This window comes from Capsella rubella, unplaced genomic scaffold (assembly GCF_000375325.1).
Source record: "Capsella rubella cultivar Monte Gargano unplaced genomic scaffold, Caprub1_0 scaffold_2, whole genome shotgun sequence".
In the NCBI taxonomy this organism is placed as follows: Eukaryota; Viridiplantae; Streptophyta; class Magnoliopsida; order Brassicales; family Brassicaceae; genus Capsella; species Capsella rubella.
Window position 1 is genome coordinate 9,126,999 of NW_006238922.1, and position 27,991 is coordinate 9,154,989.

The 27,991-nt window shown below is 36.2% G+C and overlaps 6 protein-coding genes across 11 annotated transcripts; 5 read left to right on the forward strand and 1 right to left on the reverse strand.

Annotated features, from left to right (window-relative positions):
• Positions 1-799: 799 nt before the first annotated feature.
• Positions 800-2,610, forward strand: LOC17895822 (transcription factor HHO2). The gene is made up of 5 exons (XM_023787421.1): positions 800-1,118; positions 1,210-1,457; positions 1,551-1,887; positions 1,981-2,057; positions 2,159-2,610. Exons 1-5 carry the CDS (start codon positions 986-988, stop codon positions 2,423-2,425), a joined length of 1,062 nt encoding a protein of 353 aa, XP_023643189.1. The 5' UTR covers positions 800-985; the 3' UTR covers positions 2,426-2,610.
• A 706-nt stretch (positions 2,611-3,316) lies between these two features.
• LOC17894488 lies at positions 3,317-4,730 on the forward strand. The gene is made up of 2 exons (XM_006303025.2): positions 3,317-3,595; positions 4,463-4,730. The coding sequence occupies exons 1-2, from the start codon at positions 3,399-3,401 to the stop codon at positions 4,491-4,493; spliced, it is 228 nt and encodes a 75-aa protein (XP_006303087.1). The 5' UTR covers positions 3,317-3,398; the 3' UTR covers positions 4,494-4,730.
• Positions 4,731-6,137: 1,407 nt separating this feature from the next.
• LOC17895227 (proline-rich receptor-like protein kinase PERK9) lies at positions 6,138-10,147 on the forward strand. 4 transcript variants are annotated; one of them, XR_002835236.1, is made up of 9 exons: positions 6,138-7,812; positions 7,925-8,341; positions 8,425-8,508; positions 8,659-8,729; positions 8,819-8,895; positions 8,974-9,121; positions 9,209-9,370; positions 9,455-9,831; positions 9,939-10,147. XR_002835236.1 is itself a non-coding variant. In XM_023788589.1 (8 exons), the coding sequence occupies exons 1-8, from the start codon at positions 6,858-6,860 to the stop codon at positions 9,647-9,649; spliced, it is 2,109 nt and encodes a 702-aa protein (XP_023644357.1). In that variant the 5' UTR covers positions 6,138-6,857; the 3' UTR covers positions 9,650-10,147. The 4 variants fall into 4 exon arrangements, 1 of the variants encoding a protein (XP_023644357.1); XR_002835237.1 differs by having other exon boundaries at positions 9,945-10,147; XR_002835235.1 differs by having other exon boundaries at positions 9,455-9,790; positions 9,888-10,147.
• Positions 9,931-10,991, forward strand: LOC17895074. The gene is made up of 2 exons (XM_006300892.2): positions 9,931-9,998; positions 10,548-10,991. The coding sequence occupies exons 1-2, from the start codon at positions 9,995-9,997 to the stop codon at positions 10,964-10,966; spliced, it is 423 nt and encodes a 140-aa protein (XP_006300954.2). The 5' UTR covers positions 9,931-9,994; the 3' UTR covers positions 10,967-10,991.
• On the reverse strand, positions 10,846-17,151 carry LOC17895699 (putative phospholipid-transporting ATPase 9). Of its 3 annotated transcripts, none has more exons than XM_023788588.1 (12): positions 17,087-17,151; positions 15,451-15,927; positions 13,970-15,324; positions 13,774-13,884; positions 13,420-13,696; positions 13,234-13,322; positions 13,015-13,123; positions 12,714-12,923; positions 12,516-12,641; positions 12,332-12,430; positions 12,040-12,231; positions 10,846-11,952 (listed from the first exon to the last, which is right to left on the reverse strand). In XM_023788588.1, exons 2-12 carry the CDS (start codon positions 15,853-15,855, stop codon positions 11,323-11,325), a joined length of 3,603 nt encoding a protein of 1,200 aa, XP_023644356.1. In that variant the 5' UTR covers positions 15,856-15,927; positions 17,087-17,151; the 3' UTR covers positions 10,846-11,322. The 3 variants fall into 3 exon arrangements, with proteins under 3 accessions (XP_023644356.1, XP_023644355.1, XP_006300592.1); XM_023788587.1 differs by lacking the exon at positions 17,087-17,151 and adding an exon at positions 16,154-16,840; XM_006300530.2 differs by lacking the exon at positions 17,087-17,151 and having other exon boundaries at positions 15,451-16,023.
• A 6,109-nt stretch (positions 17,152-23,260) lies between these two features.
• Positions 23,261-27,986, forward strand: LOC17896028 (tRNA(adenine(34)) deaminase, chloroplastic). Its single transcript, XM_023787211.1, has 4 exons — positions 23,261-26,905; positions 26,986-27,073; positions 27,320-27,447; positions 27,526-27,986. Exons 1-4 carry the CDS (start codon positions 23,469-23,471, stop codon positions 27,788-27,790), a joined length of 3,918 nt encoding a protein of 1,305 aa, XP_023642979.1. The 5' UTR covers positions 23,261-23,468; the 3' UTR covers positions 27,791-27,986.
• The last annotated feature ends 5 nt before the right edge of the window (positions 27,987-27,991 follow it).

A 27,991-nucleotide genomic window follows, 5' to 3' on the forward strand; every position in this document is an offset into this window, starting at 1 on the left:
TGTTCCGGAGAATATTCCTTCACCAAATTAGCTCTTATATAATTTTTTTTTCCTTCTTCTTTCTAATTGTTCCAAATAATTTCCACACTAGATAATTGTAATTTTAACTTGAGAATTTTAAACATCAACTCACACACGTAAAATGGTGAATTTAGGTGGATGATGCCCTAATATATAATTATATATATATATATTATATTTATAGTAATATATATTAATTTATTGGGGGAATGTTAATAATATCTCTTTTTAAATAACGCACATTTTTGTAAGGTAAATGTCTATTATATGAAAATAACGCATAACAAAAGTAAATTCAATTTAATAAAGTAGGTTTCAACATAACAATACACAAAAAATCATTTCACAAAGTAGTGATAATTATTAAATTAAGGATAAAAACTCTGGAATCTGAATTTTGTTATATAAAAAAAAATTAATTACGAGGAAACCTTGTTGGAGTTGTGAATCTTTATTAATATTGGGGTTAAGAGAGGAAGAAGAGAAAAATAGAAACTGTCGAGTCTTCGTTCTTATCCTGGAGAGAATAGTGACGTCAGTTCCAGCTTCCATTACAAAACAGATGCGAACCTCATTAATTACTCGAATCTGATCCTCCGAATATTCACACACAAAAACACACCTTAACCCCACGTCCTCCCATATTTACCATTTTACCCTTTTCAAGAAAAAACTCAAAAGATTCCTTTTAGGTACGCGACGCCCCGACCTCGATCCCCTTCACTTCTTCTTCTTCTTGTTCCAAATACCCCAATACCAAAACCATCTCTCTCTCTCTATCTCTATCTCTCTCTATCTCTATCTCTATCTCTATCCTCTTCAAAACATTGAAATTTCTTCTTTATGTTTTTTATTCCATTTCAAGATCCAATATTCTTTCTCCATTGAGATTAAAGTTTCTTTCTTCTTCTTGTTTCTCTATAGATCTACTACGACCCATTTTGGTTCCTTTTTAACAGTAGTAATGATGTTAGAGATGGATTACGCTAAGAAAATGCAGAAATGTCATGAGTACGTTGAAGCACTTGAACAAGAACAGAAAAAAATCCAAGTCTTTCAACGCGAGCTTCCTTTATGTTTAGAACTCGTTACTCAAGGTATTATTATCTTTTATCTATATATCAATATCTTCAATTTTTTTTGTACATCTCTTTATGGGGTTTGTCTTGTTTTTGGTGGGTTCTGTAGCGATCGAAGCTTGTCGGAAGGAGCTATCTGGTACGACAACATCAGAACAGTGTTCTGAACAGACCACAAGTGTTTGCGGTGGTCCTGTTTTCGAGGAGTTCATTCCAATCAAGAAGAGATCGTTGTGTCAAGAAGATGATGATGAAGATGAAGAAGAACATGAATCTTCTCCGGAACTTAATAAGAAATCTGATTGGCTTAGATCTGTTCAGTTATGGAATCCATCGCCGGATCTTAACCCAAAAGAGGTATTTTAAAAGTTTGAGCTTTTTCTAGAGGAGTTTTATTACGAGAAAAAACCTTAATTATGTTTTCTTTTGTGTGTTAAATCGAATTATTAGGAGCGTGTAGTTAAGAAAGCGAAAGTGGTGGAGGTGAAACCAAAAAGCGGTGCGTTTCAACCGTTTCAGAAGGAGAAAAAACGCGTTTTGGAAACTGATTTGCAACCGGCGGCTGTGAAAGTTGTCAGCTCGGCACCGGCGCCGGCGACGACGACTAGCTCCACGACGGAAACTGGTGGTGCTAAAAGTGATGCGGATAAAGTTGGAGAGGAGCAGATACAGATGCTACCGCAGCAACAATCGCAATCCCAGACGCATAGAAAGCAAAGACGGTGCTGGTCACCGGAATTACACCGGAGATTCCTAAACGCGCTTCAACAGCTCGGAGGATCTCATGGTAATTATTTACCGGATTATCTTTTGTTATCTTCTGATTGGCTCATTGGTAATTAAATTGATAAATTAATTTAATTAATGCTAATTTTTGCAGTTGCTACGCCTAAACAGATTAGAGATCATATGAAAGTTGATGGATTAACAAATGACGAAGTTAAAAGCCATTTACAGGTTACTAATCAATTTTTGTATGTTACCGATTACACGTTATAATAATTAAATGAAATAATGTTACTCAATTTTTCCAAACCATTTTGTGGAATATTTTTCAGAAATATAGACTTCACACAAGAAGGCCAGCGACAGCGGTGGCGGCACAGAGTAATGGTAACCCGCCACAGCCGCAATTCGTGGTGGTCGGAGGCATATGGGTGCCGTCGCCACAAGAATTTCCTCCACCGTCCGATGTAGCCAACAACGGTGGTGGTGTATATGCTCCTGTCGCGGTGGCGCAGTCTCCCAAACGTTCGTTGGAGAGAAGCTGTTCCTCGCCGGCTGCATCTTCCTCTATAAATACAGCCACAACTCCTGTGTCATAGTTAAGTCCATGATTTTGTAGGTTTTGATAATGTCATGTGAGAGAGTGAAGAAAATTTTCGTCTTGTTTTGTTTTTGTAACCAAGAAATGTGTTTTCCATAGGGTTTTGAATAAAATAGACCAATGTTATATATATAAAATACATGTCTCGTAACGCCTAAGCTAAGGTCTAATCACCTCCTTGAACGATTTAGATACGAAGTCATATAAAAGGATGAAGGATCTAATCTAATAAGATGAATGAGATTCACGTGGGCGAATCTTAATGTATCTAATTGGTGTGACAAATAAGATGTGATTTTGTTTTGTATTATGGTAACGAAAGGCACGTACGACGTGGCAGGTCATGAATCGTTTTATCCATTCACCAACTAACCCAAAACCAATTCACATAATAGAATTGTCCAAATCTATCTTTTTGCATGGGAATTTTAATTATAAAGTCTTCTTTAATATTATAACTCTCCAACGTGGCCGCCTCTGAATCTTACTTAATTAATAGTGACCATAATCAAATGAAATCGATTGTTTTTATTTTAGATTATAAATATTCTCTTAACTCGAATCAGGATTTCTTAAGAATAAAATGACATTTTTAAGTCTTTGTTTGTTGACTAAGTCCATGTGTTGAACAAGTCTTTTCCTAGATTATAGGTAAATGGAACGATTAGTTTTTGATTATATGATTCGATTTATAAATGTTATAGGAATCTCAAGTCTCATTAAATTGTGACATTTGCTTCGTGTGTGATGTAACATCTTAATACCTACTATTATGCGGGCAGCTTGATTGTGGGCTTTGTTTTTGATAATTTAGGCCCGTTTATGAGATTCGTAAAATTATTATTATTTGTTTTTAGCAAAATATTAAACAAAAAAGCTAATAAGCAAACCAAAAAAAAAAGAAGAGATCCCTAAAATTGAATCGCGCTAAATCGCAAATTGGGAAAAGGGGGGAAAGGGATCTCTGAGTGATGGCGTCGTCAAGCGATCCATCAAAACCAGTGATGGAGAGGAAGAAGAAAGGAGCTCCGATCAAATTCTTGGTGCCTCTCATATACGCGCCTGCTCTTCCTTTGATCCGGTTATCTTTAAGGCGTCAGCCAGTTCTCAGAGACCGTCTCTTCGGCCTCGTCCTCGTCGGTGCTTTCGCTCATGGCTTCTATCTTGTGTATCCTCTTTCTTTCTTTACTGGATGGATTGTTCAAACTAAAGTAGTGTGCTTTGCTTTGGTAAATGCATGTTTGGGTTTAGTCAAGATTGTGCATAGAGATAAAGATATGTGTAAGTAAGCTTAGAGACTTAAAGGTAGTGAGTTCCTTGTCTAGTTTTATCACTCGTGTTGAGGATTTGTTAGGCATAATTCAATGTTTGGGCTATGTTAGTTTATCTTCATTTGCATAGAAGAGGTGATAATTTAAACTGATGCTTACTGAGTTTTTGCATTGTGATAAGATATGTGTAAGTATATAGGCAGTGGATCCTGATTTGTATCATCTATCTAATCACAGGAACTCATCAAATATGTTTTTTGTGGTTAGGAGATTTAACATTTTTCTCCTTTCCTGCATTATGTTTTTGTTGAAGTTTGCTCAATCTGTGTGTGTTTTATACAAATTATTTCTAGAATTGAAAAGGTGAAAACTATAAACCATGTGTGATGAATTGAAATAAGTTAGCTTGTAGTTGATGGATGGTTTTTAGGTTTCAGAATCACTTATGGTAGTTTTGTAGTGACCAATGTTGATAGTTTGGTATGTTTCTCTTCTCCATGATGTAATTCTTGAAATTTCTTGTATTAACCTCTCAAGTTCCTGATAGTAGTGACAGCAAATACTGAACATTTCAGTGATTGAGCGGAATCTGTTGAGAGTAGTTTGAGCTGATGCTGTTTCCTTGTGTTGTTAAGCTGCTTTGTTTGATATAAGCAGAGTCTGTTATATGGGTTTTGGAAAACTGCTACATGCATTTGATAGTGTTGAGAGTCTCTTTAGAATGTTATTTTGTTTTGATTATTCCTTATAGATGAAAATCACAGAACGGATATATACGATCAAGAGAGCAAATGAATAGAAATGGGAGTTGCAGAGCCATTCAACAAGAGCTCGAATACTTCTTCGGGTGTCTTCTTTTTTTTCAGATAAATAAATTTTGCTTTTGGGTTTAAATCTCTTGACACATTAATCCATTAGTCACAATCATCTTGTTTCCCTAAGAAGAGAAAAAAGTTTATCAGCTTCTACATTTTTTCAAATCACATTCTTGAGTGTTACATAATACAGTTTGACATAAGATGCATTCCAACATGAACACATGTATATGATATAAACAAAGGAATATATTTTATACACAATATAATATAAGAAGTGGAGAGACACAGAGAGGTGGCAGGTGTTGCTGAATTACAACTCTTATGCAAAGCAATGATGATGGGATCAACAAGTGCGTTTAGTCATCATAAAAAAAATATAATAGTTTTCTCCTTTTAAGATCCTCACTTAGCTCTCACACCACATGTCTCCTATTTAAAATTGTATGACTTGTTCACAAAGTAAGGATATGGAGAAATGGCACGTGGTGGTGAGATATACGATTGCGAGAGTGTGTAAAAATGAAAAAATTGGTGGTTGGAATGTTTTGGGATCACGGCTTTGTGAATGTTCTTTTTGGGTTTCAAGGTTTTGAAGGCGACACGTATATTTTTCATGTTACCATCAAAAGTGTCTTTTTTTCTTGTGTGTATAACTTTTTTTTTTCTCGTGAGAACATTTTGCATTTATACGAACACCACCACTACGACTAAACCGTCTTGCGAATTTTCTAAAATGTGATTTTAGTTAGTAGTAATGTGTCAAATGCTTCTATTCAAATTTCATTGTTTGGACCAATTTAACTTTAACTTTGCCCAATCTATTTATGTTGTCCAAGTTGTTTTGTAGTTGTTGTTCGTTTTAGAAATGGTTAGCGTCAAGACCACCCGGTGATGACATAAGTGCACTCATCACAATCTTTTGAAGTTCGAAGAATGAGAGATCCTAGACACTAGTTTTACATTGGTTTTGTCCTTTAGATGTCCATGTGCTATAAAAAATGAAAGAGATACTCCAATATTTATAATTTTATAAATAACCTTTGTCCTTTTAAACGCAATACACTATGTCAAAAAATTTATATTTAAAGAAACCAATAATTTAAAATTAATTTTTACAAGCGGTCAAGTCAAACCACAACTTGAGAAATATATAAAAAGTCAACTAAAAATTCTTGATAGAAATATCAAAATACGTAATATAAGAACAACATTTCAATATAATATTAACCGCCATTATTATTGAGCTGACAACTACCTGTTATTTAATAAATAAAAAAAAATTTAAATAGACAATTTAGCGTCATGTGAGATTTGATTGAGATAAAAATTTACTTTACTTTTGTAATAAACAAATTTTTTTACAGTGTGTTATTTTCTTTTTGTTTTTATTGTTAAAACAAAATAAATTGATGTTTTTAATTAGAGCGCCGATCTAATTGATGACAAAGCGCGTATACAAGCGAAAAATAATAATATCACGCGTAGGAGTTTAAATAAAAATCATAAAAAACAAGCAAAAAAAATACAAATTTGAAAGAAATAAAAAAAGCTTACGGTGAATTTGGGAAGTAGCTATAATTTGATTTTGAATTCAGTTTTGTAAACAAATTTATTTCCTTAAAAACGAATTAAAAGTCTTTCAATTTCTTTGACCGTTGATTTAACGTAGCATTGAAGCTTTCTCAGAGAAGAAGACGCTGAGAACATTTCAGAACTTGTTTTGAAGCATCATTGGAAGAAAGTGAAAAAAAAGAAGAATGAAACTTTGATTCCTTACTACAGATTCAAGATTCCAACTTTGAGAGAAGAAGAAGAAGGGACAAGACAAAGTTAGTTACTTCGTGTTTGTGTTTTCTCCTCTGTTCATCAATGGCTGAAGATGTGTAAAGTTATGATATTGAAGTGCAGAAAGCTCTAACAGATCTGAGGTTTATTACATTTTTCTATCAAAATTGTGGGTAATCTCAGTGATCTGGTTTTGCGTGAGTGATCTGGAATTTGGTGGGAAGCAAGTAAAGTTGATTTTTTATTAACGATCTGGGTTTGATCTATTACATCATCATCATCTTCTCTGCTTTGTCTTGAAGCTTGGTGTTTTTGAGTAAATTAGGGTTTAATCAAAAGGTGTTATTAGCTGTGTGTGATCTTGAAAGTTGCTACTTCTTCACGTTTAGTGCTTCTTGGTTGGTAAAGTTTGGTGCTTTCAGGATACTGTCATACTCAAAGTCTGCAAATTTTAGGTTCTTTGGGTTCTTGATTTAGTGATTTTGATTCATCTTCTTGGAGGGGGAAAGATTTCAACTTCTTTGGATGACTAGTAGATTTGTTGATCGGAATTGAAATGGCAACAACTCCGGTACAACCTCCGGTTTCAAATTCTCCACCGTCTCTTCCGGTAGCTTCACCGCCGAGTTCTCCTCCAAGTATTAATGACACTTCAACATCAGTTCCTGCAATACCACCAACATTAACATCGCCGCTTCCTCCGTCAGCGCCACCACCAAACAGAGCTCCTCCTCCGGTTGTGACTTCACCACCACCAGTACCAAATGGAGCATCTCCTCCTCCTCCTCTGCCAAAATCACCTGAGAGCTCTCCTCCACCACCGCAGCCAGTGCTCCCTTCACCTCCTCCTTCAATTTCACCGCCACCACCACCAACGGTGCAGCCACCAAGTAGTCCTCCTCCGTCACCTGCATTAGTCCCACCATTACCTTCTTCTCCTCCAACTCCTGCATCTGTTCCTCCTCCACGGCCTTCGCCTTCACCACCACCACCAATCTTTGAACGTTCTCCTCCTCCACCTCCACCATCACAGCGTCCAATTCAATCTCCTCCTCCTCCTTCACCGCCTTCAGAACGTCCCGTTCAATCTCCTCCTCCTCCTTCACCGCCTTCAGAGCGTCCCGTTCAGTCTCCTCCTCCTCCTCTTCCTTCACCGCCCACGCAGTCTCCTCCTTCACCACCTAAGGATACTAAACCTTCACCTCCCAAGAGAAGTCCAGATTCTCCACCGCCAACGATCTCTTCTCCTCCCCCACAAATACTTGTCCCAGGTTCTGACAATCCTTCTCAGAACATCCCTACTATTAGGCCTTCTCCTGATAGCTCAAATTCTAGTAATGGTAGTGGAATTGGTGCTGGTGCGGTTGTTGGAATCAGTGTGGCAGTGGCACTTGTGGTGTTCAGTCTTATTGGAATTTTTGTCTGGTGCTTGAGGAGACGAGAAAAACGTCTTTCAGCTGTTAGTGGTGGGGATGTTACTCCATCACCAATGAGCTCTACCGCAAGATCAGGTATTACTAGTTTGATAGGAATTCTTAAAACTGTTTCATTAGACTATGTAAAAATGGTTTCTTGTGTGTGCATTTCTTGATTCTCATTACATTTTGATATTCGTATGTACAGATTCAGCATTTTTTCGGATGCAGTCATCTGCACCTGTTGTAGCTAGCAAGCGTTCAGGAAGTCATAATATGTATTTCTCACAGTCACAATCTGGCGGCTTAGGCAATTCGAAAGCATTGTTTTCCTACGACGAACTTGTGAAGGCAACAAATGGGTTTTCAGAAGTAAATCTATTGGGTGAAGGTGGATTTGGTAGTGTATATAAAGGAATATTACCGGATGGGAGAGTAGTTGCTGTGAAGCAACTTAAAATCGGTGGAGGACAAGGCGACCGAGAGTTTAAAGCCGAAGTTGAGACTCTTAGCAGAATTCACCACCGCCATTTGGTTTCCATCGTGGGACATTGCATCTCTGGTGACCGCAGATTGCTCATTTACGATTATGTCTCTAACAACGACCTTTACTACCACCTTCATGGTAAAGTCAAAACATCTCCAAGATTACTCTTTATATTATGCACACCACTGGGACTGACACAATCTTCCATGTGTTTTAAACAGGAGCAAAATCTGCTCTGGACTGGGCAACACGTGTTAGAATTGCTGCTGGTGCTGCTCGTGGACTAGCTTATCTTCATGAAGATTGTAAGTTGTAGCTCAACCCACTAGTTTGACTCTTTCAGTCATATGTTCTTTGCTTTGGATGGTAACTTCCATATAATTGTGAGGACCACAGTATTTGAAGAAGTAGTCTTAGTGGTATTTGGCTATTCTTACTAAATTGTCTATGGTCAGGTCACCCGCGTATCATTCACAGGGACATTAAGTCGTCTAACATTCTTTTAGAGGACAACTTTGATGCTCGGGTACACATACTTGGTCTACTATATTAGATTTGCAAGGTTTCTGTTACATTGCGACTTAAACAGTATTTTGATCTCTCAATTTTTTGTAGGTTTCTGACTTTGGTCTTGCAAGATTAGCTCTTGACTGTAACACTCATATCACCACAAGGGTTATTGGAACATTTGGGTAGGTGGTTGCCTTGTTTGATTACAGGATCGCATATTTTGTTCTCTGGCTGAAATCTTTCATTCATCTACTTCACAGCTACATGGCTCCTGAATATGCATCAAGTGGAAAATTAACAGAGAAATCAGATGTATACTCTTTTGGAGTTGTTCTGCTTGAGTTAATCACTGGACGTAAGCCAGTGGATACATCCCAACCACTGGGAGACGAGAGCCTTGTTGAATGGGTAAGACAGCTATATTTAAGCATCCATTGACATGTAAACCTCTTCTTCAAATCAAGTTGTTTGAACTTTGCATTATTTGTTTTTCAGGCCCGGCCTCTGATAAGTCATGCCATCGAAACCGAGGATTTTGATTCTTTAGCAGATCCCAAGCTTGGAGATAACTATGTAGGTTCTGAAATGTTTAGAATGATTGAAGCAGCGGGAGCCTGCGTGCGCCATTCAGCTGCCAAGAGACCTCGAATGGGACAAGTACAAACAATTTTTTTTTCTTTATTCCTCGAGAAGAGTTTTATTTGCTTATAACGTGAAGATAAATCTTGATATATTTTGCAGGTTGTGAGAGCTTTTGAGAGTTTAGCTGGGGAAGACCTTACCAACGGAATGAGACTAGGCGAAAGCGAGGTCTTTAACTCAGCTCAACAGTCAGCAGAGATCAGATTATTTAGAAGAATGGCATTTGGTAGCCAAAATTACAGTACAGATTTTTTCACACATAGTAGTTACAATAGCAGAGACGAAAACGTGTAAATATCATATACACACATTGTTTTTTTCTTTCGCCATTAGAGGCAACAACCCATCAAGAACATCCCAGTTTTGCCTGAAAAAAACTTCCCATCTTTTACGCCTCAAACCCGCACATCTTGTTCCTGTAACTATGGAGAGCAGGTTCCATCTCAAAGCAGAATCTTTTCAGAGTTCTTAAAACAGTAAGAAACTAAGAATATCTCTCTGGTTTTGATTTTTCTTCTTGATTTGTGTTCAGCTTTCTGTTTCCATGTGGTGAAACTAAAGAGACTACCAAAACAATTTGTAGAAACAGAGGATTACAGAGGACTATGTGGTTGAACAGAAGATGAGAAAAAGGGATAGATGGGTAATATACTTATGTTATAGGTTTCTTACATGGAAGTACTTTTGTTTCTATTTTTGTTTTTGTTTTTATACCTTTACCTTTTCTGACGTTACTTCCTTGTCAAATTATCTCAATCTTATACTTATGATGAATCAATAAGGCTCTATCTATCTGTGATTGTGTCATTGTGTTTTCATCTGGCTCAGTTTCCAGATGCAGAAAGGCTGATTTACCCTTGTGAGTTACCGTGTTGGAGCGTAGTAGAATCAAAGAAAACGAAAGATTGTTAGTTGTTTTGACGTCTAAGCTTCCTAATACAAATGCTTCTAAATGCGTCACAAATCACATGTGATGCTATAATAAGTGCAAAAAACAAACACATGCGTGTTGCTTTACCTTGCATTTGTTGATACCAATATTGGCAAGGAACATATTCCTTTGACACAATCTGATGTCACCTCTTAAGTTTTTATGTTCTCCATGATAACCATTCTCTATATCTTTGTTTTAAATCTCAACATGTTTTCAATGCATCAAGAGTAATGGAAGAACATTGTGGTGCTGTTGCAGGAGATTGTGTTATCCTTTGTTGCTGCTGCGAGTGCTTTCTACTACAAGTCTTTATCTTCGTCTTCTTCAAGATTCCTTGTAAAGTTGCACATAAAATGAAGAGATTTGTGACCAGAAGGCTTCGAGGAAAGAAGAGAAGAGACGCGCAAATCTTCCTACCGACAAAGGAGGAAGATTGCAGAGAGGAGCCTGAGTCAAGATTAAGTTGCATGGAAGACATTGAGGAGATGATGCAGGAATTTTCCATGGAAGGAGAGTTTGTGTTTGGGAGTTTTTGGAGACAAGGGGACTCTGCAAATGATTTGGATTTCGGAAACTCACGATTCGAAATAACTAATTACAGAGATCATCAGTCCTTGTCCTTTCTCATTACAGAAGATGTCTTATTGGATTCAAGAATCCACATAATGAAGCGTTAAGAGGACTGAAACAATGCGGTAATTAACTAGAATATCTCTACTTTCTCTAAGATGTGAGAATGACAGTAACAAATTAAAGGACTAATGGCAATCTCTCTACTGGAACTCTGATGTATAATCTTCAGCTGTTCTGTAAACACAATTTACCGGACCTGTAAGATCTCGTTTCATGACAAGGCAAGGCCGCAAGAATCAGAATGTACAACAACTGGTCGGAAAGCCTTCTTTGGCCAAGTGTCTGACCCAAGTTTGCTTCTTCCTTCCACATATATATGGTTCTATTTACGTTCTGCGAGTCAGTTGAATATGAAAAACCATTCAAGAGGAGACAGGTTGATATTTGGTTAGTTCCACTGTCATGATTCAGGCTCAGATCTCCTCACTGATCTCTTTTTAGCTTCTAATCTGGCAGTGAACCCAACTGTTGTAGGTCTTATCGATCTTTGCCTCACCATATCACAGTACTCTGGGTCGTTACACTGACCCTCGAACCTTAGCCATTGTATCATCCCATGGTACATTGGGAAAAAGCTCATCTGAAGTGCAGAGTAGATGAAGTAAGGCATCAACGTCGTGACAACAACGAAGAGAGTAATGAGCCAGAAAGAAAGTGAAGGCGCGAGAGCTTCAACAAAGACTTTATATGCACCGGTTGATATGCTTGCAGGAAGTTCTCCGTACACCGTGATGAAAAGGTACCAAACAATGATGGATCCCCAAATCACAATGTGCTGGATCAGAGTGAAGTAACTGATAGCTAATGCTATTTGCAAATTCACAACCCAGACAATGCAAGTGTACATTGTCCCGCCTAGGATTTCCCTTCCCGCAGTTTTCCCATCGTGGTTGAAAGCTTGAGATTGGAGTGAACTTATGCAGAGGTAAAAAATAATTATTGCACTGTAGAATCCATTGAACATCCATCCAAGTATCCTGCGCCAGCTGAATAGAACATTCTGCACACCTTCTTGGTATAAGAGTGGAAACTGCATAACCAAGAAAAAGGAAGAAGTTGGCACAAACTGTTTGACGGTGAGAAAATTAAGCTGTTGTAACGCAATGACCACGTTTACCTTTAGACAATACCGTGCAGAGACATCCTGGTCGAAGACACCAAGAGCAATAGCCGGAAGGGATGAGAAAAAGACATTATAAAGAGATAGAAACCAGTCGTTGTAGGCAGGTGTCGATGAAAATGTTGTGTATGCTTCATATAAGAAGAGAGTGAAACCAAACGCAATGTTCTTGTAAAAGAAGTAGCAAATCTGTGAATAAGAGAAAACTAGTTAGAAAGGAATGATTATGTTAAGATACATGACACAAGGTTGGTCTCAATTTGAAGATAAGATATGGAATGGTATATACCATTGTCGAGATACGCCTGTAACACCAGTGTCCATGGACTAGTAACAAACGTTCTAGATATCTGAATTGAGCAATCGCAATGTCGCTAGACATTACAGCCTGAACAATGATCAGGATTAGCCCACACAAAATAAACAACATACAACGAAAAGAAACAAATGAGTTATACAAATCTAAAATGAACCTGCATTCCTTCTACGCCGCTAATCCCAACACCTATATCTGCTTCTTGAAGCATTCCAACATCATTCGCGCCATCACCAATTGCTAACGTCGTTTTACCGTTTCCAGATTTTACTAGTCTTGTCACCTACATTGCGAATTCTTGTCAAAATCTTGAGAGCAGCAAAAAGTATACCCAAGAATAAGTGAAAAAACTAACCAGAGCTTTCTGTTTTGGTGATGACCGGCAACAAATGACAGACGCACAGCCAACAGCGAGCTCAAGAAAGACGTGCTTTACATCATCATCCAACGCGTAAGCAAGTGATTTTCCATCAATGATTAAAGCAAAAGCATCAGAGTTTCCACCAGAATACTTCAACTGAGACTTTCCATTAAGTATCTGAGATAAGACGTTTTCTTTTGATGCCTGCAAGAAAAATTAAGACACATTGATACATTCATCTGATATATGGATCTGTTAACTCTATTCCGCTAAATATCAAATTGGCTATCTTTACCTTTGCTATGGCATCTTTTTCTCCCGTTTTTTCAAGTAAATGAATTTCAGGGGTCTCCAAGTTGATTATGATCTGCTTCATGTCTTGTCTGAGCAAACTACATGCAAAGCTGTCAAAGACGAATACGCAAAAGGGTTCACAGAGTGGAAAGAAAGTAGAAAAAATGTATGCAGAAACTCAAGAGTATATAATATTAAGGTGATACCCAGAAATTGATACCCAATATTGATAGCAGTCTCCATTTTGTCACCGGTCAAAACCCAAATCTTTATTCCTGCTTGAGCAAGCTTGTCAATGCAATCAGGTACCTAAAAGAAATCAAGGATCAAAGGGAAAAGATTTGAGTATTTCAATTCACCAATCATACATTAGTCATGTATATATATCATCAGTGGTTTTGCTTACTCCATTTTGGAGTTTATCTTCAACAGCAGTAGCTCCAAGGAGAATCAGGTCTTTCTCAACCTTCTCTGTGACTTCCTCTATCAGCAATTCTCGATCAGCACTAACGGCACTCTTGGCTTCACTGAGTTTCTCACTGAAAACTTTGTATTCTTTCTCATCAAGTTCACGATATGCAAGTATCAAAGTTCTCAGACCTGCATCAGCATACTCGTGCACATGGTCCCGTGTTTCCTCTTCAAACTCTCTACCATTCTTGGAAAGTCTTTCAAACATGACACTGGAAAGTGAGACAAGTCAACAACATAAGTTCAAAATCTACAGGAATAGGTGTTCTAAAGTCAAAAGGTCACTTACTTATCTGCTCCTTTACAAAGTAATATGAGTTTCCCATCTTCATCCTGCACTATAACTGACATTCTTTTCCTCGTGCTGTTGAACTCAAGAACGTTTAGGACTTTGTACAACCTGCAGACACATCACCATTTCAATCAAGTAACTAAAAACAAATACATTTTTGCTAATATAAATAAAGTAGAGGGGATGGACTGACCTTTCAACTCGTTTGCCAGTCACTAGATCAAGCTCTCTTACCGAGATGGTAGTTTGAGTTCTGTTAAAAAATTCAAACCCAAGCTCCCTTGCTGCAATAACAAATGCTGCTTCATCGGGCGACTCAGCCTCATAAGAGATCTTTTCTGTATCTTCATCCACTTCAGGTATCACTGTATGGCATACCGCGAGTAATCTGAAAAACTTCTGAATGATATCAGCATGAATTTCAGTGACCCAGTTTCCATTCATTATCCTTTCATCTCTAAAGTTGAATCCTTTCACGCTTGATTCTTCAGCAATTGCCTCCTTACTATATTCCATATCATTCTCATTGCTCTGAAACACTAAAGTGGAACCTTTTCTTCTTCCCATAGCCATCTCCACTTCTGTAACACCACGTCCATAAGCTGTCCCTGCAATAGAGCACTTGATGAACTCCATGGAGTTACATGTCAATGTTCCCGTCTTGTCTGAGAGAATTGTATCCACTTGCCCAAGTTCTTCATTCAGATTAGAGGTTCGCGCACGAGCTGGCTTGTCAGCTTCCTCGTAGTACATGTGAATATCCTGGTTGATGAAGATGCTCTGAAGGACTTTAACAATCTCTATTGACACATATAAAGATATAGGAATGAAATAACTGTATAGCATAATTGCCGTTAAAAAGTGATAGACTGCAGCCACGGGAGCCCTTTTGGGGTCAAAGAAGATGCTGGAGCTATCTGGTTTCAGATACCATCTCTTCATCACACCATCTTTAAAATCTTCTTTTGTTGTAACTCCAAAGATAACCGAACCAATAAATGCCATAGCAACCACCATGAAGAACATTAGGTAGATAATCTTATCCATCTTCTTTTCAATCATGCTTCTCTTAGATGGAGGATCTGTAGAATTCTGAATGACCTTTGTGTCATGACCCGTGAAGATAACCGCTCCAAAGATGAAATCTGTGTTCCTGAGTTTTGAGTCTCTCAAAAGAAGCTGTTGCAGTGAGAGTGGGTATTTGGCTCCCTTAAGCTCCATGGTTCCAACAAAGGAATACAAATTAGCATTTGGATCCTCGCATTTGACAAAAGCCTCAAAGCCCTTGAAGTTAAACTCGTCACGCAAAGACGAAGTTACTTCAAGTCCTTGTTTAACTTTCAGATTGGTCTCCCCATCAAGGTTCATTGTCTCCACATAGCAAATAGCATCTTCATAGCTAGAAGCAAGCAAAACAAGATCTGCCGGGAAAAACTCGTTCTTCTCTACCTTTACTATATCTCCAATACTCAAAGTCTTCCACTCCTTCAAATCGAAATTCCCATCGCCTCTATGCACTTTAACTTTCCTATTATTCACCTCATTATCCTAAGAACCACATCACAAAGGTATCTATTTCAATTTCACAGAACTAAAACTCAACTAAATCTACTAGATAATCTAATCCAGCTCTAGTCACAATCTGAGAGAAAGAAGAGAAGAATCAAAAGTTACCTGCTTTTTCCGGCGAAAATCTTCAACACCTTCTTTAACCATAGTAGCACCAATAACAAAAAGAAGAGGAACAATGGCACTAGAAGCAGTATAAGGAGCAAGAGGAGTGAAAGCCAAGATCCCAGTAACCAAGAAATAGAAATTGGCAACTCTCCTAAACTGCTCAAACAGTGATTTCGGTAAAAAAGTAGCAAGAGTATACTTAGTAGTCCTCACATAGTTATCACTGTAGTTTCTCGAATCAGCTTCAGGTGAATCAGGTTCGTTACAGTAGACAACACGAGAGAAACCAGGTCCTCCGATTTGAGAATGGTCTTGCTTAAAACATGCTTGAGCGCAAGTGAGCGTGTAAAGCTTACTTAGTTGTAGTCTTCTCCTTCTTCTATTAGTTCCACCTCCTACCATTATCTTGCAGCAGCAGCTACTTGAGAAAGCCAAAGTTGGAATCTTTTACTGAAATCAGATATTCAAGAAACCCTGAAATTATAATAAAGAAAACAAAAAAAGAACAAATCTTTTAGAGTTTTGAGACACGCAAAACGAGTCAGTTCAAGTGATGAGAGATTCGAACATTATTTTGCAACACCCGCGAGAACAGTTTAAAAACGAAGAAACCAAGAAACATAATTTTCAGGTTTTTGTTTTTTTATAAAGTGGCAAAAAAAAGTAAAAGAAAGAAAGAAAAAAATAAAAAAGACAATACCGTGAAACCAACCGAACAGAGGAAAAAAAGCAGAGAAGACCGTGACTGGATTGGTTGTATAATCCGACCTCGTTTTCTGCAATTTCTTTATAATTTTCTCGGGAAAATGAGGAATTTTCTCGGGAAAAAAACAGAGATCAAAGTGAGTGAGAGCTGAAAGTTTTGATTTTTTTTGTGTCAAAGTAAAAAATCAAGAAGGGTATCTGTAAAAAAGTTATGATCTTTGAGAAAGTTGAGATTTTTTTAAGAAATCAAGCTAATGAAGGAATCAAGAGAGAAGGGTTGAGTGAGAGATCTCATAAAATTTGTGTATCTTCACTGTTCAATTTGTCTGCTTTTTATAACCAAAAAAAAAAAAAAACTTTGTATCATCATCTCATCATCCAAACAAATTGGGAAGACAAAGACGAAGAAGATAAAAACACAGAGATAGTGCCAAGATTCGGACAAGTCATTGTTTCCCTGGAAAAACAAAAAACAAAAAAAGTAACGTTGCCTGATTGAATAACAGCAAATCAAAATGCTGATTTTTTAATTTTGTTTCAAAAATATACAAAAGTTGAAACCTTTGAAACAGAGAAGACAAAGAACTGAGATGATCTGACAGTTTCAAAATCTACGATGATTTTTTTTACTGTCAGATGATATCAGAAATGGAAAGAAAGAAAAAAAAAACGAGAAAGAGAGAAGAAGAGTGAGAGTTTTATTATGGTTAGAGAGAAAGGAGAAAGAAGAAAGAAATTGAAAGGAGGAACATTAGATGCGCCGTCATGGCGGAGAAGGTGACCAAAACACAAAATGCGGGTCAAACACATCAATTTGATGCATCCATCTCTCTATTTTTTATTTTAATTACTCTCTACTTATATACTATAATCAATGTTTAAGTATTCATTCATAAATATATTCATGTTAGTAGTAATAGAAGTGTACCTTGAACTCTTTGCTTACAAAGGATTAAACGTTGAGGGTAACCAAAATTATTCACATTTTCCTTACAAGAAAGAGATTAGGTGTTTTTTTTTTGGTTTTTAAACATGATTTGTCCACCAGAAGTCCTCCACCGTAGATTACATACAATTGTGCATTGTCCTAAATTAGGTTTTAGAATGATTTTTAGGTTTAAATTGCACAAAGTGGCCAAACCAGGTTAACCTAACTCAACCCTATGTTGAATTTTGAGAGAACTATGACTGTTTGGTTTGGTGACCACTTAAGGTATCATGGGGAATTTGCCTAATGGTGGTTTAGGTTCTTAATGCGATTTCACAAGTATTATATATTATCATAATATATATAATGACCAATGAAACTGATCCAGTTGGATTTCGGAAGAGTGATTTTTTGAGGATTTTCATTGTTATCAGTTATCACTAATTGGGTGAATGACTTTATAACATCTACGATATTGGTATGGGTTGATTAGAGCTAGGAACAACTTTGACTTTAATGCAAAAAAAAAAAAAAAACATGCCACCGGCTTTGTATAGTTTGGTATGCATCATTTAATGCATGAATCTTGGTTTCAAGCTTCTTCTCTACTACATTATGTAATTCCCGGTTCACAAAAATAACATTGTATAGTTACGTACCGGTTCCATAACAAGAAGATAATCTTAAAAGATGAAAAAATTAAACACCATATAAATTAAATTCCAAATGTCGCTAGATTTGTATAGAGGTTGAACGTAATTAACTCATGTGTTTTAGGCTTCTAGATTTGTATTGAATTGAACGTTCGTTGTTGGTTTGTAGCCTTGTACGTTTTTCTCCTGTGTTTGGCCGGTTTAGTCCTGCCTATAACAATGACAAGTTACGTAAAACGTGTTTAGTAATTAACAGCTGTGAAGTTGATCAGTATCAAATGGTTTTATGTGTTTTTTCATGTATGTTATAAATTCGAACACACTTTGATTCATATTAGCGTAAACAAGATAACAGAATACGAGTTCAACGATTTTAGAATTTACTTCTAATTAGTTTATGTGATAAACATGACACAACCAAAAATAATATTATATAAATAATGATAAATATACCGCAGCAATACGAGGATACCAATCAAAACCTAACTTTTTTTTATAAATAATAAGATCCATTTCATTTTTCTGGTCATTAATTATATAACTCAATCATTTTTTTTACTGATAGCCAAATATATTAGTCCTGAAAATTGTAATACTTATATGTCATACCCAGTTTTATTATAAGGCCATATGAAGAAATAAATACAATTTTGCAGTGTTTTATTTGCTTGACTTATCTACATCTTTGGTGGTCTACTCGTATTTTTATCTTAATATGACATATATTTAGTAAATTTTAATTGCAAGGCTTATCCAGAATTTTGGTAGTCGTTTAAAAAAAGTTGAGTCATTAGATTTTTAAATTTATATGATTCCTATACCTAATAAGTTTTTTGGGGTTTTCTCAAAATATCTAAACTTGGATTTTTTTTTTCTTTTATAAATAATAATCTGGATATCATTATTAATTCTTATTCATTTATCATAACCACCATGACAACATAACATAACCCATTGCATATGTCACTTTATCCATATATGACACCATTCTGTTTTGGTGTATTAGTAATCTTTTACCTTATAGTGTAAATTATTCGTCGTTGTGACTATGTTTGTGACCAAGTAGCACGAAACAGTTTTCATCTATTCCTCTATCGGGTTCAATAGCCAAAGTAAGAAAATGGAGTTATATACTTAAATTAGTCCGTTGGTTGTTGTTATCATTGACAAAACTCAGTCCACAATAAACTGTTGATTTTTTATATTTTTAAAATTTGTAGTATGATATGAATTAATTTGTGCAAAGGCATCATCAAAGATGTCACACTCTCAATAAATGTCAAGGAATGGGGAAGAAGCAAATTAGAGAAAACAAGACTTTGGGCGAAATTTTCAAAACTTAGTAGTTAGATTGTCAATCGAATAACACATCACACATGCCTTAGAATATTCCCATGCAAAGCCAAAAGCACTTTCACTAATTGTTGTGGATTTGGTGATTAAAATGAAAATGTTTATAAAAATTAGTTAATTCCTTAAACCTCTTCTCATCTTCATACATCTTCGATGGTCGTCGCCTCGTCGATCGGTATCCGGCGTTTAAAAAAAAAAAAACACAAACAAAGGAAGCTTCTAAAATTTCCTAAGTATAATATATGTATTGTATTTTTTAAAAATATAATGCATGACCACCTTATTAATTCATTATATGATGTCGACGTGAAAAATAAAATAAAAACGACGTTGACATGAATTATGAGAGCTTGCCACGAAGATGGTAGAAGCCGACATAAGCTTATAAGACCATAACCTCTTTTTCATTTTAATTTTTTTGGTTTCAAGATTCTTACGAATAATAAAGACCATAATTTGAAATGTATCATTGTTAGTGATATATAATTTTTATGCGACGATGTTAAACAAATGAAACACATGGAATTGAATATTTCAATTTGAAATGCAACCTTATTAACTTCAAGAATATATGTCAACCGAACCTAATTTTTCAGTTAATCGATACTTCAGTTACTATAAATATATAATTTGAGTTTAGCCATATCATAGTTAGAAAAACTCATGATCTTGTTGTATACATATTGTTCACTAAACTCATGATCTTGTTGTATACATATTGTTCACTCATTCTTGAATAAGCGATCCATGTTTGTTTGATTTATTTGTGAATTAAGACATATATTTATTGGAAGATTTAGAGCATACTGTATACGGCTTATAGGTATATATTTCCTTCGTGCATGTGGTGCTTGAAAAAAGTACTTGAAAAAGTTGGTATCCATAAAATCTAAAGTTGTGATGGATGTTTCGTATTTATGAGACTTTTTCTCAGAAAGTAAAAGAGATTATGAAGTTGACGATGAATCTACATGGTTTACGGAATCTTTAGTTTAATTGAGACAAATTTAATATTCCACTAATAATGTGATTAGAGAAATTAATTAATCAACGTTGTTTTAAGATTTCTCTGTCTTTGACATTTTCTTTGCAGCGTTGATATTTTCTTCTCTACTTATAAAATAAGATTAGTTTAATGTTTTTACTTGATTTACCTAATGCTTGTATGTTGTGTAATTGTCAATTTGATACTGATATTTTCCATATGAAAGTAATAAACTATTGAATAATTCATTGATGTTACTGAATTTCACTAGTGTTGTAGACCAAATAATTGTACTACTTTTGTAACCTTTTAAATTACCATACCATACAGATTTTAGTGGAAGATGATTTGGCTTCATAAAATATGAAATATCATATCAATGATCTATTTTACACATCACATTCGAATCATCTAAGGACACATTTTGGTCAGCACAGCTTTTACATTTTTCTTCTTCCTTTTTACGTAATTATACATCGTTAGTCTTGTCTTATTTTCTTTTGGCTCGTGTATATCTTTTTCGTTCTTTTAATTCTGTTTTATTCATACTTTTGGTTTTGGAGCTCTTCCCAATTTTTAATTTTATTTTGTATGTTTTTAGTTTTATTTTGAATGAATGGAAAACTATTACCAAATGATTTAAATGCTTTCTTGTTATTGTAATTTTTAACGTAAATTTCACTCTATAAAATAATATAAAGATATAAATTTAGTAGCTTCCACTTTCTTTCTTTTCATCCAATTAAACAGCATGTGTTAAGTAATTCCAAACAAAACTTCTTAACTGTTTGCATAGGCAAACTAGCACAAACGGACGAAGAGTCTTCCTTTGCGTATGTTCGTTTTTGTTTATATCCTTAAAAAATGTTTAAAAAATTTTTTAATGATATAAACACAAAACATATTTTCACATATATATAATATATATATAATACAAACACATAAGTGATTTGAGGAAATTAAGACACTATACAGCCAAATCCTCATTTTTTGTTTTTTTTGAAAATCTTATTTTTGAAATATTCAACTAATTGATCACCCTAATTTCTACAACCAAAGTTTGTAAAACCAATTTCCATCATTAAAGACTTGTAGCGTGTTCTAAGTGATATATGTTTGGTTAAACTACCAAATATTATTGGTGCCTAATTTTAAAAAACCTATAACACCAAATGAGACGACCTACGATCAATGTTTTCTATTATTTGATTGATATAGTTATTAGAAAATATATGTTTAATCCTCTGAAATATATAACTTCTTACAAAATTGAAATTTCAATTTCACTCTCTTAAAAAACCAGTTTTTGTGTGAATTTTAAAAATTTAATCCCATATAAAAGAAAATTAAGTTTCAAAAGGAAAAAAAAAAAGATGAAACAAAGCAAAGACATTATATACATGGACCACATCACACGAACACGCACACGAACAAAGGCAAATAAAGACAAAAGGTAAAGAAGAAAGAAAAAATAAAAGAGTGTAACACTAAAAATGGAAAAGAGAAACAAAACAAATGAATGAAAAGAGAAGAAAAAAAGCTTTGGCATAGAAATGAGAAAGAGGAAGGCAAAGAGAGGAGACCAAGAGGCTACTGTCCAACTCATGCCATCACCTACGAAACCTTACCTGTTCCCCTTTACCTTTAGCTTGATCTACCTCTCTTAAACAACTTCTCTGAAGTACTATTGTTATCTACCCATATACAATAATACAATACATGCAACATATGTCACGTAACAACAACACTATCATACACATCGTCGTCGACATCACCATATACTATATTTAAATCATCATGTATGTCTTCATTGAATTAACAAACGTACATGGTTACTTTTGTCGCAATATACAACATTATATATCATTCACTGATAATTCATGATCACCTATTGGCTCAATAAACGGCGTAAACGAATATACAAGATATTTTACGTACCAAGTATCGTTTATTATTTGGTATCGGGAAAGATTCTATATATTATACTAGTTGTTGATCTGCGCTACGCGCGAAAGTTTTATAATTGTTTTTTTTATATTTTAAAATTTATATTTGATTTTTTTTTTTTTTTATTCTTGTTTTTATATTAATTTAGTATATGAAATGTTTATTGTTATTTGTTTAACTTTGATTTAGGTCAAATGGTAGCTGTTAAAACCTTACATGTCAAAAGCCTTCAATTCTTGTACGCCAAATTATTCTGGTGAATCCACTTATTTATTTATCCAAGTGTTTTTATTTTACTTTTTAGTTTTTTTTTTCTATTTCTTATGTCTAAAATCGTTTGTGTTCTCGTTTGATGTGGTTTTAGATGACATCAATTTAGTGGTATATCTATATGTATAATATAAATATCCTTGTTTTGTATTTAGCCCCATTAATCAAAAAATTGATCATTACTTTATAAATAGATATTTGTTTTATTTATTTTGGACATAAATGTTTTTTACTATATTATTTATTTTCTTAAAATCACTATTGAATATAAAAATAAAATAAAGGCTAAGTTATGAGGTAGAAAAAAAATAAAAAAGTGTTGTAATTATAAATCAGTGTAAAAAATTAAGATGAATGATGATGTGGCAGCTGATATGGCATAAGGAGAAGAGAGAAAAAGTTAACTTTATATATATAGATGCTTTTCATTTTTACTCAATGAACTAGCACCTTGTTTGATATGGAAATAGCTGGAAAAAAATACTTTATTTTCTACATGACATAATTTGCGCGATGGCAAGTTTTAAAACTACCCAATCTACTAAGTTATTTTTTCTTTTTTTTTGTTAATTGTAACATGAAATTTTAAGATATGTAATACAATAGAGCAATACTTTACTGTTTCTCTTTAACTTAAACGAGTAGAATTAGTTATATATTTGTTTTGTCAACAACATAAGCTATGCTAGAAAATTTATAGTTTGGATGTCTTCTTCACAATAATTTAACTTTTCATTTAAAGTAATGAAAATGAAATGTGTATTTCCAACTTGCCCTACTAGTCCTTAAAAAGGAAAATTAAATTAAATTTATGGGACCTTTGAAATTCCTCAATGCTAAAGAAAATAAAATAAAAAATCATTATGTTTCTTCTAACACTTACCTGATTTTCTTTAATGTTAGATTAAGCCCAAATGTTTACAAAAAAAGATAAAGCCCAAATAAAACAGGCCCAATCAGAACCCGAGAGAGTTTGCTTCTATCCTCAATCTCGAACCGGACTCGCTCTTGTCGAGTTGTCGTCTTCCTCCTCTGCAAATCCTACACACAATTTCATATTCATTTCTGATGTAAATCTCATCGAAGAACCACAACGATGTTCTCATTCATTTAGAGATGAATTTTCAATAGCTGCTTCTGTGCTTAAAACGAGGTACCTCTTCGATTAATCAACATGTTCAATACATACACATACTCACTCCAATGGCCGATTCGAAGTCGAAGTTACCAAGATTACTGCTCTTTGCTCCCTGAGAGATCTGAAAGTTACCACTTTTTACAATCTTCATGCGCATCTTCGATAAGCTGTTGCTGTGCTGCTAGTTCTGGCTCATCACGTTGCTGCTGCTGTGCAACACCATCTTCTTCGTCTTCTTCTTATTCATATGTTAAGCCTAAGGTATCGATAAACCCTGGATTTGTGCTTTATGGGATTAGACAGTCTACGCTTATTCAGCGGCCTTCGTTTCAAAGGAGGTTGCTTGTTGGTGGGAATAGACTTGTGGGTTGTGAGGTTTATGCTTCTTGTGATGGCACAAGACGGAAAAATCGGAGCTTTAGGCTTAGGTGTTTGGAAGAATCTGATGAATGTTGTGATGGTAGGAGTTGTCCGGATGATGTAGAGGCTATGATTTCGTTTTTAAGTGAGGAATTGATAGATGAGGAGAGGAAATGGAACTTAATCAGTAGAGCTGAAGAGAGTAGGAAAGTGGGAAATGTGAGAAAGGTTAGAGTTGAAGGAAGAGATAGTTATGGTAATGGGAGGGTTACTCGGAAAAACCAGCGGGAAAGAGTAGAGAGACCTGAGGGGTTTGGTAGGCGAAATGGGATTAAGGAAGATGTGAACTTAGATGAAAGAGATGATTGTGAACATTGTGGGAGGGGAAAGAAAAGTTATCAGCTGGAGAGTGAGCCTCGGCGTGGTTCTAAATTGGTCAGTGGCGAATCCATTAAGAAAAGTAAAAGGAGGAGTGAAGAAAGAGAAGTTCGACCAATAAGGGCAAAGAGTTCGAGTTGTTCATCGTATTACTCACTTGCTTCTTCTGGGGAGTTTGAGAGTGATACTGAAGATCAGGAGGAGGATGTGGAAATTCATCGGGAAAACATGAGAAGTTCAGAAAAGAAGATTGTAGAACAGTCCGGCAAAAGAAACGAAGCCTCTCAGATGCATTCGAGGAGAAAGAAAGATGAGAGCTCCAATAGAGTGGGTTCAAACTATCGCAAGCAGGTTTTTGAGGAAGGGGAAAATTCAAATCAGGCAGTGATTTTGAACCAGAGAAGAGCTAAGAAGTTTAGTCAAACAAGTAATACAGCTTCTAAATCGACGGAAAATTATGAAGAAGATATGGAAATTCATGAGATCCATGTCAACGATGCAGAGACCAAATCCCAAACCCAAAAACTCTTTGGTGAAAGAGAGGACTACAGAGTTCACTCAATTTGTAATGACTCTGGAAGCGAAAACATTGAGAGTTCTCAGCAGATACTGCAGGAAAGATCAGAGGCTCGTTATAGCAGTGAGGAAATGCGGAGAAGAACCAAATCTAGTAGGACTCAGGAGGAAGGTTTAAATGTGCTCCAAAAATTTCCAGAGGCAACAAATAATCAGCAACGTCTAGTAGAAGAAAGGATATCAAAGCAAGCTGGTATGAGAAGGACAACTGAACGCTTTTCTGAGAGTTCAGAAATTCATGACATGGACATCAGAAATACATATATCTCGCAAAGCGAAGACCAGATTGGAAACCAAGAAGTACATGCTGGCTTGGTTTCTGGTTTGCAAACAGAAAGGAAGCAGCAAGATTATCACATTGAACATAATCCCTTGGAAAAGACGCAATCTGACAGAACATCTGTGTCTGTATCTCATACAAGTGATGAAGTAAGATATACAGAAATTAAGAGAAAATCTGAGAAGAGGTTAATTGGTCAAGGAAGTACTACGATTGTGCAATCGGACAGCAACACCAGGAAAAGTGGTGCTTGGAAAGACTCTAGGCTTGATCATGCTAACTCAACAAAAGAAGATCAAATGGCCTTAGTGGATCTACGTTCTCAGGAAAAGCTATCTGAAGAGGCCTCAACTTCACAGTCATCTTTGACTTTGGTTTCAGCAGAGATCCAAGAATTTCATCAAACAACACTGATTCCTCCTTCTTCTCAGCTGGTAAGCAGAGGCTCAGGGAAAAATTATGGAACTGGTGGAGTTTCAATTCAAGAAATTTCCCATGGAACTTCAGAAAGTGGTTATCCCATAGCCTTTGAACAACCAAGAGAAGGAGCTCTTGTTACTAGTATATCTGCAGTAGAACCGATGGGAGTTACAACACACGAAGATGCTCTGAGTTCTGCGCATCAGTTAGAACAGGCATCAGAGAAGTTCGTTGGGGAGTTTTTGAAAAAGGCCAAGCATGAAGTATCATATCCGGAGACTGTGGAGCAAAGAGTTGAAAGCAATCAGTTGAAGAGGCGGGACTCAAGGCGATCATCTGGTTCAGGAGCAAAGGGACCATCAGATGAATTGTGGGTCACAGATTCTACTCAGGGAACTCCTCAACCAGGAGCCACGGAAGGAAATGCAGCAGAGGGAAATGCTATTTTCAAAAGAAATGGTAAGTCCTTGTGGAATGTTATCGCTGATATTGCTCGGCTTCGGTGGGGCTCTCGAGCTGGAAGCTCTGACTCGAGTGCAAAGCCTGCGGGAAAAAGTTCTCCCAATGAGTCAGTTAGCAGTGCAACATGGTTCTCTGGACGTGAGCATGAGGGAAGCAGTGATGATAACAAAGGGGATAGAGTTTTGCCTCAAGAGGCTCATTCGCTACAGCAGTTGGAGGTTGGTCAAACTTCTCCTAGAAGCCAATTTGAACCTTCTGGTGCTACAAATCTGAAGCAGCGATCTGGACGGCATGAAGGTTTAGTATTCTCACCATCTGCCACTATATTAGAAGGTGGCTCTGCATCGAATCTCGTGGCATCCTCATCTGGTGATCAAATTGTTCGTGCGGATGAAGAAGAAGGCAAAAACTTTGAGTTCCGTCTTTCCGAGACTGCTTCAACAGGGGTGCCAATGAAACTGCCTAGTCGAAACCTGATAAGATCTCCTGCTATCAAGGAACCATCAGAATCTAGTCCCACCAAGGTAACTAGTGATCAAAATGTTACTGTGGGAGAAGGAAGACGCTACCAGGCTCGTATTCCTGAAGTGGATGCAGGTCACAAGCAGTTGCCTTTTCCTGGTCGAAACCTAAGGTCTCCTGTTGTAAAGGAACCTTCAGAATCCCGTCTCAGCATGGTATCTGGTAGTAACAGCTTAAGAGAGCAGGTGGAACAACAACAACAACCTCTAAGTGCGAAGTCTCAGGAAGAAACAGGTTCCATATCAACAGACTCTTCGTTCATACAAAAGAAACTTCAGAGGAATAAACAGGTTGTGAGGGATAGTTTTGAGGAGTGGGAAGAGGCATACAGAGTAGAATCTGAAAGACGAACAGTTGATGAAATATTCATGAGGGAAGCGTTAGTAGAAGCTAAAAAGGCTGCTGATACATGGGAGGTACCTGTCGGGGCTGTGCTTGTGCATGATGGGAAAATCATTGCTCGGGGTTTTAATCTGTAAGTGTAATTTTCGTGAAACCTTTTTTCACTCTTATATTCTCCTCCTGGATTCAGCTAACCATAGTTTTGTGTTTCAGAGTAGAGGAACTTCGAGATTCAACCGCCCATGCAGAAATGATTTGCATTCGAGAGGGTTCCAAAGTACTTCGTTCATGGAGGCTTGCGGTAATCGTCTCTCTCCCTCTAGAACAGCTTCCTCATGGGAAAATATACATTTTTGTTACATTGCAATAGCAGAACTAGTATATGAGCATAACAATAGATTTAAGTTTGGCGTGCTGATGCTTAATTTGTGGGGATATTAAAATGAAATGATCCTAATAATCAACAAATAGTTAGTGTTTGATGATGTGGATTGATAGATGCAGTAGTGAAACTATTTAGACTATAACTTGCTTATTCTTCCAACAGGATACAACACTCTATGTAACACTAGAACCATGCCCAATGTGTGCGGGAGCAATACTTCAAGCAAGGGTCAAAACTCTTGTGTGGGGTGCTCCCAATAAGCTTCTCGGAGCAGATGGCAGCTGGATCAGGTAATAATAACTTCTGAAACCGAAATTGTTATTCTGAACATTGCTGAGTCAAATTCATTGAACAAATTATGGTTTCAGGCTGTTCCCGGGAGGCGAAGAAAATGGATCAGAGAATTCAGAAAAGCCGGCGCCTCCAGTTCATCCATTTCATCCTAAGATGACAATACGACGCGGAGTTCTTGAATCAGAATGTGCTCAGACAATGCAACAGTTTTTCCAGCTGCGGAGAAAGAAGAAAGAAAAGAACTCAGATCCACCCGCTCCTACCGATCATCATCATCATCTTCACGCCTCTAAACTCCTCAACAAGATGCATCAAGTCTTACCCTTTTTCTGTCTGTAGAAGCTTACCTCCAATGCCTCAATGTTTATGTCTGTAGAACAAGTTTTGCATCTGATCTGTTCAAAATTGTATATTCTTTTGTCCATGAAACGTTGTCATTTGTTAAAAATTTGAAGACGATGTTGGTTCATTGCAGTGCCACTGATTGTAACACGTGTTTTGCTTCAACCTTTGTTAAAACCAACCTTTCTTGATAGTGAT